Raw genomic sequence first — 18,430 nt, 5'->3', positions numbered from 1 at the left:
TTGTCTTCTGATTTTTGTGTGGTAGTGTATATACTCCTTTTTGGCCAGTTGAGCCCCAGAAAAAAGAAGAGCTTCAAGCAAGTACATGATGGCATGTTTAATTTTTTTCCCCTTTTAGCTTGCCTACATATTTTATGATTTATAAAGTATGTATTGCAGCTCTGCTGTGTTCATTTTGAAAATTCCATTTAAGAACCAAAGTTCTCAGGACAAGTAAACAATCTCTAAACTTTGTTGTTGACTTTATTTTGTACTTTCTTCATACAGTAGTTGCCTGTGAATTAACTATTTAGAATTGAGCTTAGTCTCAGTTACTCTGTAGAAGCTTTTGATATGCTTTTCTATATTCAGTTTTTCTATAAACAGATAAAACAATACAGAACAAACCAAAGTTATCTAATTGTTAGAATTTTTTTAAAAATTGAGAGCATTCATTTTCCATTTCCATACTGTAAGTTTTTGTGTCTTGGAGTATTTTTTATGTCAGACTAGATTTTTTGGTAAAAATTATTTATTCTAATTCTTTCAGATAGTGTTTTCCCTATTCTTATATTTTATTCATATGAAGTTTTACTGGAGTTATGTACCTAACAATTTTCATCCTCTAAATTGAAGGTAGACAAACAATGGCCAGAGGGCTAAATCCAGCCTGCCACTTATTTTTGTGAATAAAATTTTATTGCCACACAGCCATGTTCATTTGCGTATGTATTGTCTATGGCCGTTTTCACACTTCAATAGCAGAGTTTAATAGTTGTGACAGATACCATATGGCCAACAAAGTCTAGAATATTTACTATCTAGCCTTTAGCAGAAAAAGTTTGCTGATTGCTGCTTTAAATTGCAGAGACGATTTAGTTTTGGGCTTGACTGACCATTCCATAGGATAATTTTGGCAGTTCACTATTTGTAGGCACTTCACTATTTGTAGATTCTTGATGATTGAACTTTCATGTAGGCAGTCAATAGAGATTTCCATGGATCAGTGATTTGAGAGTTGATTAATAGTAGGAATGTATAAGAGCACCCCCATCAAATTAAGTAATTATTGTTATTAATTTGGCATGTCAGTTTCTTTGAGCCTTCATTTCCTCAACTGAGGAAATTGTACTGATCTTTAAGGTGCCTTTCACTTCTGTGGTCCTAAAAAATATGCTTAGTTGCTTTTTTTTTTTTTTTTTTCATTTTGAAAAGTAACTACTTGTAAGTATTAGAAAACAGAGGAACTTTTTATCTGAAATTTTACTATTGATAAAACAAGCTTAATGCAAAGAACCAGAACCTATTATTATTTGTAAGTTTAAGGGTAAATCTAGACTCTGAATTTGGGGTGCTTCAGGATATAGAAAAATAGTATAATATGTATTTACATTAGTAGATGCTTTAGTCTTTAAAATTTATTTTTAATTTAATGTAATATATATCCTTGACATTATTTTTGGATTTTTATTCTTTTGTTTCTATTTTACATGAAAAAATATTCAGCTATGAAAATTGGAGAAGTTTTTGTGCTATTTTTCATGTTCAGTAAAACTGAAAATTCAGGATTTTTTTAATCTCAAGCATTCTTTTTCTAAAACATGGGAGGCAAATAAACCATATATTCTTTAGAATGTGCATAAATTATTTCATAGTTACCTTATATTAGATGTATTATTAATTTCTCTCCCTGACTTTGAAATCGTGGGATTTCACTGACACCAGTGTAATAATTGAAAAATGAAATTATACGTCCAGTATTCAGTATTTCTCTATGGGCATTAACTAGTGCTTAAGTAGTTATCTTCCCTAATCTTTTCCATCTGGTTATGTAACAAATGCAAATGCATTTTTTGTTATGCATATTTTATTGGGTATGTTTAGATGCTTCCCCAAGAAAGAAATTTGGCCTATTTACGCAATGGGATATTATACAGCAGTCAAAACAAATGAACCACGGCTATACACAATAATATGGATGAATGTTAGCAGTGTCAAAATGAATAAAAGAATAATGTCCAAAAGATTACATAAAAATGATACCATATTTTAGAAAAAGCAGACAGATACAAGCTTCTAGTTCTTATGTTTACAAGTATTATAAACAAATATGTAAATACAAAAAGTGGACCATGCGTGGACTAATGATGAGAGTATATCATGGACCTTATGATTAATTTGTGTACCTGAGATCAATTAAATTAAAAAAGACAAAGTTGTGCGAAAATTGGGCATGTTTATTAAAACTAACATTGGCAAATGACATGGACATTTGTTCTTGTGTTCAAACATGTTAACACTTTTAATGTTTAATGTAAAGATTTTAGCCTAGAAAATGCCCATTGGCAAAACTGCTGGTATTATATTTAGCAACTATTGTAACACCACCTGGTAATTTTATAGGTATAGATATTAATTTATTCTAAATATTATATATTCTTGTCTGTGAAACTTTCCTCCATATAGGAGTTTCACAACCTGCAATAAATACATATGACATAGTGAGAGTGGTTATTATATTAATGAAACTCAAAGGGTGAGGTGTATGTCACTTTTGTGTACATTTACTTGCCCTTCTATATTCATTTTTTGGTAATGTTTCATTGCAGATATGTAGACGCTCTGTGCAGCCTTAACTTACCATTTGCAATGATAATATTAAGTCAGATGAAACCCTTCTGTTATGAGTAGGTCTTACCAGCAGTGTCCTAAGTGTCCTAAGTGCCTAGTTCCTTTTTTTTTTTCCAAAGGTGCCAGGGAATGAACCACTCAGGACCTCGTACATGTGAAGCAGGCACTCAACCATTGAGCTGCATTTGCTCCCCTAGTTCCTTTTTGCTCATAAATGATGGTCTGGTTTAATATTGCAGAGCATTTTCAGCTAAGCATTTTGTGAGCAGCTTCTGCCTTCATTTTTTTCATGGCAGTGTGTTGCTAAGGCGCTTATAGACACTGGTATATCAAACAGGGCATTTCCCTTTGATTTTTACATTGCTCTAGTTTGTTTTTTTTTTTAACCAAAGCATTTTGCTCAGATTCACTTAATGCATGCATGTATTCACACAAGTATCCATTTTTTCACCAGTTGCTAGCAGCACTCAGTCCTCATCTAGTTTCAGAATGTACGCTTTACTTGGTTGCCATTGATGCAGATTTGTTCTCTTTGATATAGGTCCTATCCATAGTCAGCTGGAATCCCTGAGTGACTCTTGGGCTCGCCTGAAACATAGCAGAGACTGGTTGTGCAACTCCTCTTACTCCTTTGAATCTGATTTTGATCTTACCAAGTCTTTGGGAGTTCACACTTTAATTGAAAATGTTGTAAGCTTTGTGAGTGGAGATGTGGGGAATGCCCCAGGCTTTAAAGAACCAGAGGAAAGTATGTCTACAAGCCCACAAGCCTCCATTATTGCAATGGAACAGCAGCAGTTAAGGGCAGAAGTAAGTCTTTCATATTTTTATCTTGTGAGGGTCTATGGAAACTTAAACCGATTAATCCACTGAATATCCAATTCTAGGAAAAACTCTCCTTGCCTGCCCCCTTTTTCCACCTGAGTTTTTTTGATGTCATTTTGTTAACTAGAACAGCATAGTAAATAAATAAAGACAAAACCAAACAAACAAAAAAAAACCAGCATAGTATTTTTTTTGACCTGGTCGAATGTACACTTTTTTATTACCATCTCTAAGAACAACATACTCTAATCATAAGTCTTTCCTTGTCTCCTTGAAACTAGAATGAGACTGACTGATGGACCATAGGGATCTACTTCTCAGAGTCTCCATTTTTGACCCATTTGTCTCATTTTAAAAAGGACTTGAAAAACAAAACTAAACATAAAGGCTAGATTACAACACTACAGTAATAATTGCTGCAGGCAAGACTCACTGTTAAATGGTAAAATTAATTGGCAAAACTTTAAGGAGAAATAATATTTGCATAGCCTCCAAATATCTCCCCCAAATATTCATTAATTATTGTGGTTTTAACAAGTCCACAGATTCCCTGTTATGCTTCACTCCAGGAGATGGAGCTTAATTCCCTTCCCCGTAAGAGTAGGCTGGACTTAATGACTTGCTTCTGACAAACAGGTAGGAAAAGGAAAAATATTAACTTTACACTGTAGAAACATCATCTTAATCATGTGATCCAAGATTAACCTCACCAGTGATAAGTCTTATTGATAGAATATACTCTTGATATAATATGTTGAGAAGGGTACTTCTCCTCTGTGGTGTTCCCCAAAATCCCTAATTCTAGTCCAAACTTGAAAAGACAACAGGCAAATCTAAATTGAGGACATTCTACAAAATACATGAACAGCTCTTCACAAGTATCAAGGTCATGGAAAACAAGGAGAGACTGAGAAACTGTCACAGACTAAAGGAGACATGGCAACGCTGTGCATTCAGAAATCCTGGATTGGATCCTAGAACCGAAAAGGGGCATTGTGGGAAAATTGGTAAAATCTAAATAAAGTCTAATTTACTTAGTAGTGCTGTACCATTGTTAATTTCTTAGTTTTAAATGTAACATTGTTATGTAAGTTATTAACATTAGGAAAGATATATGAGAACTCTGTGTCATCTTTACAACTTAGAACCTTAAATTATTTCAAAATTAAAAGTTAAAAAAAAAAGAGGGATAAGCTGATTGACTGCAATGGTAGGTAGTGTTGTAGGAAAGATGAAGTCAGAAATTCAAGAGAACTGCAGAGAAACTTTTCAGAGTTATTTTCTGTAATTCTTGAGTTTAAGTATTCCTTCTCTGAAACTTTATTGTAAATAAAGGAAACCATAGCAGTACTACTTTACAGTTTTGAAACTTTCATATGAGTTTCACATTAACTCTGTGAGTAGTTTAGATAAGGTGGTATTAACTTCATTTACACATGAAGACTCTGAGACTAAGGAAGTTAAATAACTTTTCCAAGGCCACACATAAGTTAGAGTCTGGCCTGGAGATCAGGTCTTCTACATCCAAATGTACTTTTCCTGTTGTTCTAGGTAGCCTCCTTCATACAGAAGTATTATGCTTATGGAGTTTTTAGAGAGATTTTGATAAAAAACAGTTAAAATACTGAAATAAATATCTTAACAGGTTAGATTCCTTAGAAAATGTCAGAATTCCTTCTGTGATAAATAAAATATTGTCTGTGACATACACCGTTCCTTTGTGCCTGACTTCAGTGAAGAACTCTGAAATATGTTTATTTTACTTTTTCTCAAGCTTCGTTTAGAGGCACTTCACCAGATCCTTGTACTGTTGACTGGGATGGAAGAAAAAGGTAGCATTTTACTGGCAGGAAACAGGTTGAATTCAGGCTTCCAGTCATCTACGCTGCTCACATCTGTGAGGTTACAGTTTCTAGCAGGGTGTTTTGGTTTAGGCACTGTTGGACATGCAGGAGCCAAAGGAGAGAGCGGCCGATTGCATCACTATCAGGTAGGGACCTCTCATGTGAGGGTGACACCTTGCAGTAAATTCAGATTTTAATGGAATTTTATAAAACCAGTTTAATATAGCCAAGCTTTTTTATCTGTTTAAGATTGAGATAAAGACTTTAAAGTTACTTTGTAAAATAATTCATTGGCTTAATTTCCTAAATTGGGATTAGTGGAGCAGTGATACTGTTGTATTTTTAGATACTTTGCTGACTCAGTTTTATTAACTCTTAGCCAAATTGGATATAGATAGATCTAAGTTGGGATAGGGATTGATGTTTGTGAGGAAGAACTTCAAGAATTTACCTTTTAAATTGAATCATGCTGCCTAGTTTCTCTGATTCCTTTGATAATTAAAAAAGAAAAAAAGTATGCCTTCCATATTTAAAGAGGATAAATTGCTTTATGGGGAAGGAGAAAGCTTATAAAGAATCAAGGATTATCAAGCATTTAAAAATAAACTTATAGAACTTTCATATACTGAAATACACTGAAGAAAACCAAGATAGGGCCCTAGCAGAGACTAGGGATAAAATGCTGTTACTTCTTTTGGCAAGGAGATATTACTGTTACTAATAGAAGATCTGTATGTATAATCCAGGATGGGATCAGGGCAGCCAAGAGAAATATTCAGATTGAAATCCAGGTGGCTGTTCATAAGATTTATCAGCAGTTATCTGCTACCCTGGAGAGAGCCCTGCAAGCCAACAAACATCATGTTGGTGAGTAACTGCTCCTTCAAATACAAGATGCAATTTATATTTTGGTCTGAGGCTACGAGAGGTAGTTGCATTCTATACCTTTTGTTTAACATTAGTAGATACACTTACAGGTAAAGCATAAAATTTTTTCATTTTTTTATTCAAACAATTGAAGTGTATCATCATATATAAACAATGAGTGTATAGTAAAAGTTGTGAACTTACAAAATAAGCATGCATAATGTAATACTGGGCTCCTATACATCACCTTACCGCCAATACCTTGCATTGTTGTGAAACATTTATTACAAATTACGAAATCTTCATCAAAGTATCATTACTGTGACGTGGTTATGGCTCAAGCAATGGGAATTCTGCGTACCACATGTGAGGTCCCAGGTTCAGTTCCTGGTGCCTCCTGGAGAAGGCAGGCTGGCGCAACAGGCAGGCGTGGCGAGCTTACGCAACCAAATGATAAAACCAAAGAGACATAAAGAGGAAAGACAATGAGAAACATAACAAACCAGGGAACTGAGGTGGTTCAAGTGATTGAGCGCCTCTCTTCCACATGGGAGGGCCCAGGTTTGGTTCCCGATGTCTCCTAAAGTAGAAGATGAACATACACAGCACACAGCAAATGGACACAGAGAGCAGACAGCGACCGCAAACAGTGGGGGAGAGGGATAAATAAATAAAAATCTTTTTCAAAAAAGGGTATAACACTAACTATAGTCCATATCATACATTTGGTGTATTTTCCCCTTTTCCCCCAGGCCTCCTCATTATTTTTGTTGTTCATAAACCATACAATTTATCTAAGGTGACATTTGGTATATTCATCACTTCAGTCAATATTAGAGGATTTTCATTTCTTCAAAAAAAGAAAAAAAAATAAAGCATAAATATTTGAAACTGTAATAGCTTTCCATGTTTTTATTTATCTTATGGAAAAAAATGATCCATTTTGTTTCTTTCAAAGATTTTTAACTCTCTAACTTGCTCTTTTTTTTTTTTTAGAAGCCCAACAACGTCTCCTTTTGGTTACAGTGTTTGCCCTGAGTGTGCATTATCAACCAGTGGATGTTTCTTTGGCAATTTCCACTGGTCTTCTAAATGTTTTGTCGCAGTTATGTGGCACAGACACCATGCTGGGACAACCTCTGCAGTTGTTGCCAAAGACGGGTGTTTCTCAGCTTAGTACAGCTTTGAAAGTAGCCAGTACAAGATTGCTCCAGATTCTAGCTATCACTACAGGGTGAGCATTTGTAGATGTCTTGGTAGAACTGTGTGGGGCCTTTTCTCACCATGTTTCAGTAATCTTTTTCCCTCTTTTATCTACTTCATGCCTTTAAAACAATGCTTGCTCTTCTGTGTCCTTACCACTTATTTTTTTCCTTTCATTTCACGTAGAACCTATGCAGATAAACTGAGCCCCAAAGTAGTTCAATCCTTATTGGATCTACTGTGTAGTCAGTTGAAGAATTTGTTGTCACAAGCTAGTGTACTACTTATGGCCTCTTTTGGAGAAGGGGAAGGAGAAGAGGCAGAAGAAGAAGAAGAAAAAAGAATTGACTTCAGTGGAGAAACTGAGAAAAGAGACTTCAGAGGTATCAAAAACTTTTTTCTCTGTCATTATTTACAAGCATTTCGGGAGTCCCCATTGTGTGCATGTCATTAGAATGCAGACTTCTTTCTGTTATGAGGCATAAGATTATTATTTGCTTGTTCATTTACAAACCACTTTTCTCTCCTAATATGTATGACTTAGAAGAGCTTCTGACCCTACCTCCTTTACTTAAGAGGAGTCTTTTAATAATTAACTCTGATGCTATGACCATACTGCTCACTCTCTTGGTTCAGTCTCTCCTTGGCTGTCTGTCCTGGCTCTAGGACTTAGAGTCTAGGTGAGTGATATCCCTAGGTTATGTATTACCTGAGGAGAGACAGACGTTTTCTTAGGATTTAATCCTAACAAACCATCTCTAACCATATTGCTGGCCTAGAGTTCCCTAGAACCAGGAGATTTGATTTTGGAAAACTGGATTTTAATTAGAAGAACCAGATTTCTTCATTTTCTTGCTCTGTTCCCTAGTCACTAACTTCTTCATTATACTTAACTGTCATAATTGTTATTTACTGTAATATGGACATCTATTCATAGCTTTAAAAAAATTAACAATGGACATTGTATTTCAATAGAACTTAAACCCTGAATAACAGAACTACTGCATGTGTCTAATTAAGGGAATAAAGATCTAAAATTGATCATTTATTAAAATATTAGGGGCCTATTATGTTCCATTACTGTGATAAACTCTGGTATACACTCAACAAAAGAAAAATAGATAAATTGGACTTAATCAGAATTTAAAACTTTTGTGCATCTAGGTCATTTTCAAGAAAGTGAAAAGGGAACCAATAGAAAGGGAAAAAATATTTGGAAACCATGTATATGATAAGGATTTAATGTTCAGTAACTAAACATCAAAAAGACAAGACAACGAACCACTAGTTGGACTTCCCAGGTCAGCTAACTGGGAGGTGAGGATGGTCAGCCACCACACCAGGAAACCGAGAGAGTCTACAACTGCAGGCAGGAGAATTTCATCTATCAGCCATATGGGATTTAAGCCCCCTCTCGATTTAGAGTAGAGTGGACATCAGTATCCCAGGGTCTGCAGGATGGAGAAATAAAATATGGATTAGAGTGGACTTACTGTTATTCTACTGTAGAACTATCATATGACTCTAGCAATGGAAGAAATTGTATTGATGTGGAGTTAGTGTCCACAGGAGTTGCTGAGGGCAGGGAGAGGGTAGAAGAGGTGTGATAGGGGGCCATTTTCAGGACTTGGGGTTGTCCTGAATGATATTGCAGGGACAGATGCAGGACATTATATATCCTGCCATAACCCACTGAATGGTGTGGGGGAGAGTGCAAACTATAATGTAAACTATAATCCATGCGGTGTAGCAGTGCTCCAAAATGTATTCATCAAATGCAATGAATGTGCCACACTGATGAAAGAGGTTTTTCATGTGGGAGGAGTGGGGATGGGGTGGGTAGTGGGGTATATGGGAACCTCTTATATTTTTTAATGTAACATTTTGTGTGATATGTATCTTTAAAAAAAAGACAATAAAAATTTGCTAAAAAGAAAAAAGACTAATAAAGCTTTAATAATAAACATGGTAATCAAAAAAAAAAAAAAAAAGACGAGACAATCCAATTTAAAAATGGGCCAAGGGCTTCAATAGACGTTTCTCCAGAGAAGATATACAAATGGTCAGGAAGAACATGAAAAGATGCTCAAAGGCATTAGCCACTAGGGAAATGCAAATCAAAAACCACAATGAAATACTACTTCACATCCACTAGAATGCTGATATTAAAGAAACAGAAAATAACAAATGCTGCTAAGGATGCAGAGAAATATGAACCCTTGTGCATTGTTGATAGGAATGTAAAATGTGCTGTGGAAAAGTTTGGTGATTACTCAGAAAGTTAAACTTAGAATTAATACACTACCTGCTTGTGATCTATTAACTTTAATTTTTAAAAAGTGTTAAAAAAAAATACAGTGCCTGGCAATCCCATTTCTAGGTTTATATTCAGAAGAACTGAAAGCAAGGACTGAACAGATATTTGAACACTGATGTTCATAGCAGAATTACAGTAGCCAAAAGGTCAAGCATCACAAATGTGTCCATCAATAGGTAAATGGATTAACAAAATGTGGTGTATACATACAGTGGAATATTATTCAGCCTTTAAAAAGGAATGAAGTTCTGATACATGCCACAACAGTAGTGAACCTCGAAGATACTGAGTTGAGTGAAATAAGACAGATACAAAAAGACAGGTACTGTATGATTTTACCTATATGAAACAACTAGAATATGCAAATTCCTGGAGACAGAGAGTAGAATACAAGTTACCAGGGAAGGAAGATTGGAGAATTAATGCTTAATGGGTATAGAGTCTCTGTTTGAGGTAATGGAAGAATATTGTTTGATATTGGATAGTGGTGATGGTGGAACAACACTGTGATTGTAATTAATGCCCCTGAATTGTAAGCCTGAAGGTGATTAAGATGGGAAATGTTATGTTTTCTATATTTTACCACAGTAAAAACCAAAAGAAACAACTCTGGGAGCCCCTTAAGTCTTTCGAGAGAGAGAGCAAGTTACTTAACCTCTGTGCCCCCCATTCCCTCATATATAAAATCAGGAAATTAATAGGACCAACCTCCAAAGATTGTTGTAAGGATTAAATAATTTAATACACATAAAACACTTAGAGCAGTGTGCATATAGTGAGAACTTAGTGAATATTAATATTAAAACAATATAATAGGGAAGCAGATGTGGCTCAAGTGATTGGGCTCCTGTCTACCATATTGGAGGTACAGGGTTTGATTTCCGGGGCCTCCTGGTGAAGGCAAGCTTGCCCACGCAGCGAGCTGGACTGGGCAGAAAGCTGACCCATGTGGAGAACTGTCCCAAGCAGAGTGCTCACCTGTGCGGCAAGCTGACCCAAGTAGAGAGCTGGTGCAGCAAGATGACACAACAAAAAGAGACACAGAGGAGAGACAATAAGAGATGCACTACACCAGGGAGCTGAGGTGGTGCAAGAGATTGAGCACCTCTCTCCCACTCCAGAAGGTCCCAGGATCAGTTCTTGGTGCCACCTAAAGAGAAGACAAGCAGACACAGAAGAATGTGCAGCAAATGGACACAGAGAGCAGACAATGAGGGGTGGGGGCAGGAGAGAAATTTTTTTTAAAAAACCCAATAAATATAAATAATATTAATATTATTGATAGGTTGGGCAGATAGAGGAAATACCTTGGGAATACAAAGATGATTAAACATCGTCCCTGCTCTCAGGGGTCTTCTAATATAATGAAAGAGGCAGACATGTAAAGAAATAATTTCAATGTAATATTAGAAGTTTCAAAAGAAATACCTAAATCCCTTAAGTCAGAATCTAAGAGAATGTATAAGTCTGATTAAGGACTAGCTTTTTAGTCAGCAGTTGAACCAGTACTTTATTATATAGAGTACAGTCTTTATACAAGGAGTATGGACAGACTCACAAGGTATGAAATAAAAGCAAACTTTTAATGCCACCTCCTGTTTTCCTGAGATACAGTAGAGAATAAAGGGTTGTTAAGGTAACAGTTTCTATTACCACTCTGTGCTGAGTGCTGCACGTATGGACTGCAGGAAGGAGGTAATTTAGTGCCTTGTTTTAGAAATACTTGCTGGGGAAGAGGGTAGGATGCAAGCCTAAGGGATTTTCCCATGGGCCTCTACCAAAATAGAAGGCTTCATAGACAAGGTAGCTTTTTAAAATATATATATACTTTTTTATTTTTTAAATGATACTTAGATTACATAAACGTTACACAGAAAATATAGAGATTCCCATATGCCCCACTCCCCACACCTCCCACACCCTCGCACATAAACAATATCCTTCATTACTGTGACATATTCATTGCAATTGATAAATGCATCCTGGGGCATTGCCACTGAGCATGGGCCATATGTCACATTATAGTTTACACTCTCTCCCACACAATTCTGTGTGTTATGGGAAGATATAAAATGGCCTATATCTGTTGTTGCATTGTCATTCAGGACGATTCCCAAGTCCCGAAAGAGCCCCTGTATTACACCTGTTTTTCCCTCTCCCTGCCCCTATAACCTTCAGTGGCCACTTCCTCCACATCAATGTTGTGATTTCTTCCATTGCTAGAATCACAGTAAGTCTATAGATTAATACTAGTAAGTTCATTCTAGTCCATAGATCATTCCACAATCTTTTTCAACTGTATCTTGAAGGAATGTGTAAGATCAAAGTTGGAGTGAGATATGTGGGGTATCCAGGTCAGCCTAATAATTTGATATTCTTTAAATATTATAGCGTGAGTATATATATATGCTTAGCTTTTAAGTAAAGAAGATATATATGAGTTCTGTGTGGAGAAAAGGTAGAGAAGAAGTTCTTAATTTTTTTCTCTAATTGACCTTAGGAGTTTAGTTCTATCATAGACTTGGATACCAATCTTTAGCAAGACAAAAGCTGCCAGTTAACTGAAAGCACCCTCCTATGAAGATAATTACTGGCCATCTATTATCACCCAAACATGCCCCTTGTATGTGAATTTGACTGGATATGCCAGAATCTCCCTGAAAGAATGCTAATACACCTGTCTCCAAATTTTCAAAATTTTCCACGTGTGAGTGCCTCTTAGGGATTGACATCCTGCATAGCTGCCCTACTGGCACATGCACATTTTTTCCTCTGGGTCTGAGTGGAACTGTGCCAGGGTAAGGAAGTTTGAAAGGTGTTATGTAATAAGAGAAGATGATATATTACAGGAAGAGCAGATAGTTCTCTATTCAAAGTGCACAGGCTCAGGGGAAACACTGAGAGAGAGGGTTGGATAAGGGAGATGCTGGTACTGATGGTGGCGGAGAAACTGGGAAGATGGGTTGAGGTATGATTGTGTGAAAGGTTTTACACATAGAATTTGAGCTCAGGCAAATGATACCCAACTCTAGAAATTTATTTCTTTGGGTCTCATAGACCATATTCCCTCAAATACTTGTCCACTAAACCCTTGAACTTGGGTAGAGAGCCCTTGCTTTTTAGAATAGCAGTTAAAAAAAAAAAATCAAAACTAAGTACACATATTTTATTCTAGCATGCTCACTGTATCTTACACAGATGTAAAAGATATTTTAAGTTTGGCTTTATTTTCTGACTTTTCCCCATTCTGTTCTTTTAAGTTTTCAAAACTCAGTAGCTTAGTGACAACATAGACTTCTAATTAGATTTGTGCTTACTATAATCTAAATATAAGTAATCTGATATAAGACTGTTTTCTGTTGACATTTTTTTTTGTGTTAACATGTCTCTTCACTCTTCAGCTGCACTTAGGAAGCAACACGCAGCAGAACTGCATCTGGGGGATTTTTTAGTTTTTCTTCGCAGAGTTGTTTCTTCAAAAGCAATTCAATCAAAAATGGCTTCCCCCAAATGGACAGAGGTGCTTCTAAATATAGCATCTCAGAAGTGTTCTTCAGGTACATGACCTTTGGAGTATTTTTATTCATCGTATTCGTTTTATTCAAATAATGCCAGATTTTAACAACATTGGGCACTTTGTCTTGAATTCCAGGCTTTTCTTCCTTTTATTCTGTGTACTTATTCAATCCCAAGAAAACTCTAATAGTAGTAGAGAATTTGGCTGTAAGTGTTCAAAGATTACGATGCTGAAAATAAGCAGACTACATCCCTGTTTAATATGATAATTTGCCACAGATTTTGACCTCACTAATGTAGTTATCAGGATTCAGATCTGAATTTGTCCGTTCTCTTATCATAATATGATTTCTCTTGTCTTGATTGTGATTTCTGATTGTGTGGTATCTGTGAGAGCCTGAAAAATTGATCTGTGTGTATAAATTGCTGTTAGTCCTTTACTAGTCTATATTAAATATGTTAAAACCCTATGTACTCTTCCATAGTACATGTTATTTTGTATGTATACATTCTCAATGTATGTAAATAGTTTTTCTTAACAAGCATAATTTGCAGCAGCTTTTTCCTTTAGAAGATGAGGCTTAAATAACATTGATCATATTCTCAGAGCCTGAAAGACATATATCCATTTATTTTCAATAGGTTTTATTATGTTAATATATATTAAAAAACAAGGGAGCAGACATGGCTCAAGTGGTTGAGTGCTTCCCACATGGAAGGTCCTGGGTTCAGTTCCTAAAAACAAAACAAAACAAAACAAAAAAAATATTTATGCATCCGTATCTGTTTCTACCTTTGTTTACTTTAGCGAAGTACAAACTGCTTACTCCCCATTAATCCTCACGATCTCTGTGGGACAGACAGGGCATGGATGGGGAAGAGGCAGTGAGGGAGGGTATAATACGCATGAGTTTTCAAATAAATAGATTTGTTTAAAAATTATCTCTATTGAGCTGGGTGACTTTGTTCAAGTTACTTCTCTGAGGCTCAGACTTCTATCAATAAAATGGTTATAGAATATAGGATTTGTGAGAATTAAAGGAGTTAATATATGAAAAATGCGTGGCATGACACCTGGCATAGGTAATTATAGTGCTTTTTCTACTATGTACACATAAAAACTGAAGCATGAACATGACTATTCCTATTGATTTAATGGGTACAGGATGGTTCTAGAATTCTTGTGATAATAGTTAAAATGAAGTCCATTCCACCCACAGATGCTCAGCAGTCTCTTACTTTTTTTTCAAGAGGTTCATTTTAACTTTGAATTTAAGGCTCACTGATAACTAGAAAATGTCTTTCCTTCTGCACCCAGGTATTCCTCTAGTTGGTAACTTACGAACCAGGCTCCTTGCACTTCATGTCCTTGAAGCTGTGCTTCCAGCTTGTGAATCCGGTGTAGAAGATGATCAAATGGCCCAGGTTTCTATTTTTAAAGTTATTATAAGATATTTTTCACATTCACAACATGATGCGCCCAAAATCTAAACTGATAGACTCTTCATTTGTAAATACCTCATTTATTCAGCAGCATAACTTCCACTTCTAGATTGCTCCCTTTATTATCCTACTCTAAGTAAGAGTAAACAGAAATTAAGTTATGGAGTGTGAGGAGTGGGAGGATAGGGAATACTTGCAAGTTAAGAAGGGAAAAAAACTGTGGAATTTCTTTGTAGACTTGGGCCTCTAGAGAGCAATATGTGAGATTGTATATACTTATCAGATGTCCATATTGTAAGACAATATGAGGGCAATGGAACCTGCTTTCTAGTGGGTTAATATTCTTTCTGAAGCTATTTAACATATAACCACCAAAGGTTGGGTATTGGTAGAGTCATACTTAACATGAGACTTAATATTACATTATTACTTTATTTCTTTTTCTGTAAAAGTACTTCAAATTACTCTTTATATTTCATCATTCTTTTTCGTTCAATAAAACAGGTTGTTGAACGCTTATTTTCCCTTCTATCGGATTGTATGTGGGAGACACCCATTGCTCAGGCCAAACATGCTATGCAGATAAAAGAAAAAGAACAAGAAATAAAATTACAGGTAATTTATTCTTCCAAAAAGATATTTTTCGACAGCACAAGTGAATATCATGTCACCTGTGCCTGGATCCCTTCTCCTCTCTGCATTGTCTCTCTCTCCATTGATTCCTTCCCCTTAGCTTATAAATATGCTTACTTTTCATTTCTCCTCTCAAATTCCTTTTTCATCCATGAAGCCTTCTCTAGCTTCTCTTTTTTCCTTCACTACTAAGAAAGTAATCTTCATATGTTTCAGCCACTTCTTTTTCTTTTTCTATTCAACCCAATAGTTTATCTTTCAGTAAGGTACCAAGAATAAATGACTAAGGTAAATATTCATTACTACTATTGTTTGAAAACACTGCCTTCTCCTAGGTCTCCATATACCCTCTACCAATCTTTGATTTCCTCTAGAGGCAACTCTTTTTTGATGCCATTTTTCCTTATCCATTCCAGGATGTTGCTGTTCTTCAGAGTTCTAGCCTTAGATTTTCTAGCAGTCTCTCTGTACGATGATCATTTTCCCCTATATGCACTGCCTTCCAAACTTACATGCTAGCCAGCTCTTGTCCCCTCAAGCCTTTCCCCATTTCTTCCTGCCCCATTCTTGATTGATGGCACCACCATTCACCTAGCTTTCCAAACATGAATTCCTGGGAATTCTAGACTCTCCTAATTTGCCCATCCATGTAGCCACTGGGCTACATCTTCCTACTGTAAGTTTTCTCTTGATTTCATGATTCCACACTTTTTCTGGTTTTATTTCTACCTTAGTATTTCTTATTCTTATTATTCTTTATTGGTTCTTTCTCTTCTATTTACTCTCTTAAGTGTTGGAGTATCCCAGTTCTTGGTCCCAAGACCCCTTCTTTTTCTCAACTTTCACCCTCATTCTCTCTCCTGCACCTGAGGAAACCTTAGAGACATATGCCATTAATTCCCTAATTTATAATTCTAGTTCTGACTTTTTTTCAAATTACTTGTCTTACCACTTGAATGTCTAATAGACACCTCAAACTTAGCATGTCAAAAATAGCTTTCTTAGTTCTGTCATATCTTGTACCTTCCTCAGACTTTCCCATTCTTTTAGTTAGTTATTAAATCAAAACACCTGAGTCATTCTTGATTCCTTTCTTCTTCCATTTTCTCCATCTATAACATCTCCAAGTCTTGCTGTCTCCTTTAAAACATAACTCGAATTTGCCCACTTCTTCATTTCCTCTGCCAGGACCCTATACTAAACCACTATTATCTCTGGCCTGGATTGTTCAATAGTTTTCCTAACTGGTCTCTCTGCTTCCATTCTTACCACATATAGTACACTGACTACACAGAATCCAGAGTGATCTTGTACACTTGTAAATCAGAACATGTTGTTCCTCTGCTTAAAATCCTCCAAAGATTTCTTATCATTCTTGGATAAAATATAGAAGTCCTTGTCCTCTACCCTTTGATCATTTCACTCTGAGTAACTTGCCTTCTTCCTGGTTTTTTTTTTTTTTAAAAGATTTATTTATTTATTTAATTTCCCCCCCTCCCCTGGTTGTCTGTTCTTGGTGTCCATTTGTTGCGTCTTGTTTCTTTGCTTTTGTTTCTTTGTCCGCTTCTGTTGTCGTCAGCGGCACAGGAAGTGTGGGCGGTGCCATTCCTGGGCAGGCTGCACCCTCCTTTCACGCTGGGCGGCCTTCCTCACGGGCACACTCCTTGCGCGTGGGGGCTCCCCCACGCGGGAGACACCCCTGCGTGGCAGGGCACTCCTTGCGCTCATCAGCGCTGCGCATGGCCAGCTCCACACGGGTCAAGGAGGCCCGGAGTTTGAACCGTGGACCTCCCATATGGTAGACGGACGCCCTAACCGCTGGGCCAAAGTCCGTTTCCCTCTTCCTGGTTTTTTAACACACTAAGCTTGTTCCTTCCTTAGAGTTTGTTTGTTTTTTTTATTTCTCTCCCCCACCCCCCTGTTGTCTCTCTCTCTGTCCATTCGCTGTGTGTTCTTCTGTGTCCGCTTGTATTCTCATTAGGTGGCACTGGGGATCTGTGTCTCTTTTTGTTATATTATCTTGCTGCGTCAGCACTCCATGTGTGTGGCACCACTCCTGGGTGGGCTGCGGTTTCACGTGGAGTGGCTCTCCTTGCACAGAGGCCACTCCTGCGCAGGGGGCACCCTTACGCGGGGGCATCCCTGCATGGGCCAGCTCACCACATGAGCCAGGAGGCCCTGAGAATTGAAACCTTGGACCGCCTATGTTGTAGGCGGACACTCTGTTGAGCCACATCCACTTCCCTCCTTAGAGTTTTGTATTGGTTATTCTCTCTACCTTGATTACTTCTCTCAGATATGTTTCTCAGAAGTTGACTATTTCTTGTCATTCAAGTCTCAACTTAATTACCACCTCTTCAGATTGTCTTTTCCTTCTCACTCGATCCAGAGTAGCTGCTACACCATCTTCATTATATCACCTGTTTTAATCTCAGCATAGGGAAGCAAACGTGGCTCAACTGATGGAGCATCTGTCTACCATATAAAGGATCCAGGGTTCGATCCCCAGGGCCTCCTGACCTGTGTGGTAAGCTGGCCCATGTGTAGTGCTGCCATGCGCAAGGAGTGCTGTGCCATGCAGGGGTGCCCCCACGTGCAAGGTGTGCACCCCACAAGGAGAGCTGCCCCATGTGAAAAAAAGTGCAGCCCACCCAGGAGTGGCACCGCACACATGAAGAGCTGATGCAGCAAGGTGACATAACAAAAAAGAGATGCAGATTCCCAGTGCCTCCTGATAATGCAAGTGGACGCAGAACATACAGCGAATGGACACAGAGCAGACAATGGTGGGGGAAGGGGAGAGAAATAGATAAAATAAATCTTAAAAAAAAAGAATGTATTTTTTAAAAAATCTCAGCACAGCACTTATTACAGATATTTTCATGTTTGTTTATTTTCCCTCTGTTCCAAAATGTAAGTTATATAAGAGTTGAGACCTTATCTATCTGCTGAATATATAGGATCTGGTAACATGTCTGGCACATAGTAGATACTTAATAAATGCTTATCGAATGAATGAATGAATGAATGGAGTGAATAAATGAATGAATTCAGGCTTTCACCATTTCTTATCTGAACTCTTACAGTAAACTCCTGATTGGGCTCTCTGCCTTCCTCCTATACAACCCTAAAAAAATGATGTTTATAACACAGATCTGATCACATAACCTAT

At 37.0% G+C, this 18,430-nt stretch overlaps 1 protein-coding gene across 7 annotated transcripts in view; it reads left to right on the top strand.

Moving 5' to 3' along the window:
• HERC1 (HECT and RLD domain containing E3 ubiquitin protein ligase family member 1) overlaps positions 1–18,430 on the top strand; it is a 249,261-nt gene that overhangs the window by 151,602 nt on the left and 79,229 nt on the right. For all 7 annotated transcript variants that reach the window (XM_058294320.2, XM_058294317.2, XM_058294319.2 and 4 more), the window contains exons 26-33: positions 3,152–3,420; positions 5,210–5,425; positions 6,026–6,146; positions 7,143–7,380; positions 7,536–7,732; positions 13,068–13,223; positions 14,501–14,607; positions 15,130–15,240. In XM_058294320.2, coding sequence (XP_058150303.1) covers positions 3,152–3,420; positions 5,210–5,425; positions 6,026–6,146; positions 7,143–7,380; positions 7,536–7,732; positions 13,068–13,223; positions 14,501–14,607; positions 15,130–15,240 — 1,415 coding nt within the window. The remainder of the gene's footprint in view (positions 1–3,151; positions 3,421–5,209; positions 5,426–6,025; positions 6,147–7,142; positions 7,381–7,535; positions 7,733–13,067; positions 13,224–14,500; positions 14,608–15,129; positions 15,241–18,430) is intronic.

Source organism: Dasypus novemcinctus, chromosome 3 (genome assembly GCF_030445035.2).
Source record: "Dasypus novemcinctus isolate mDasNov1 chromosome 3, mDasNov1.1.hap2, whole genome shotgun sequence".
NCBI lineage: Eukaryota > Metazoa > Chordata > Mammalia > Cingulata > Dasypodidae > Dasypus > Dasypus novemcinctus.
The sequence above is the reverse complement of the archived record's forward strand: the minus strand, read 5'-3'. Positions and strand labels throughout refer to the sequence as shown.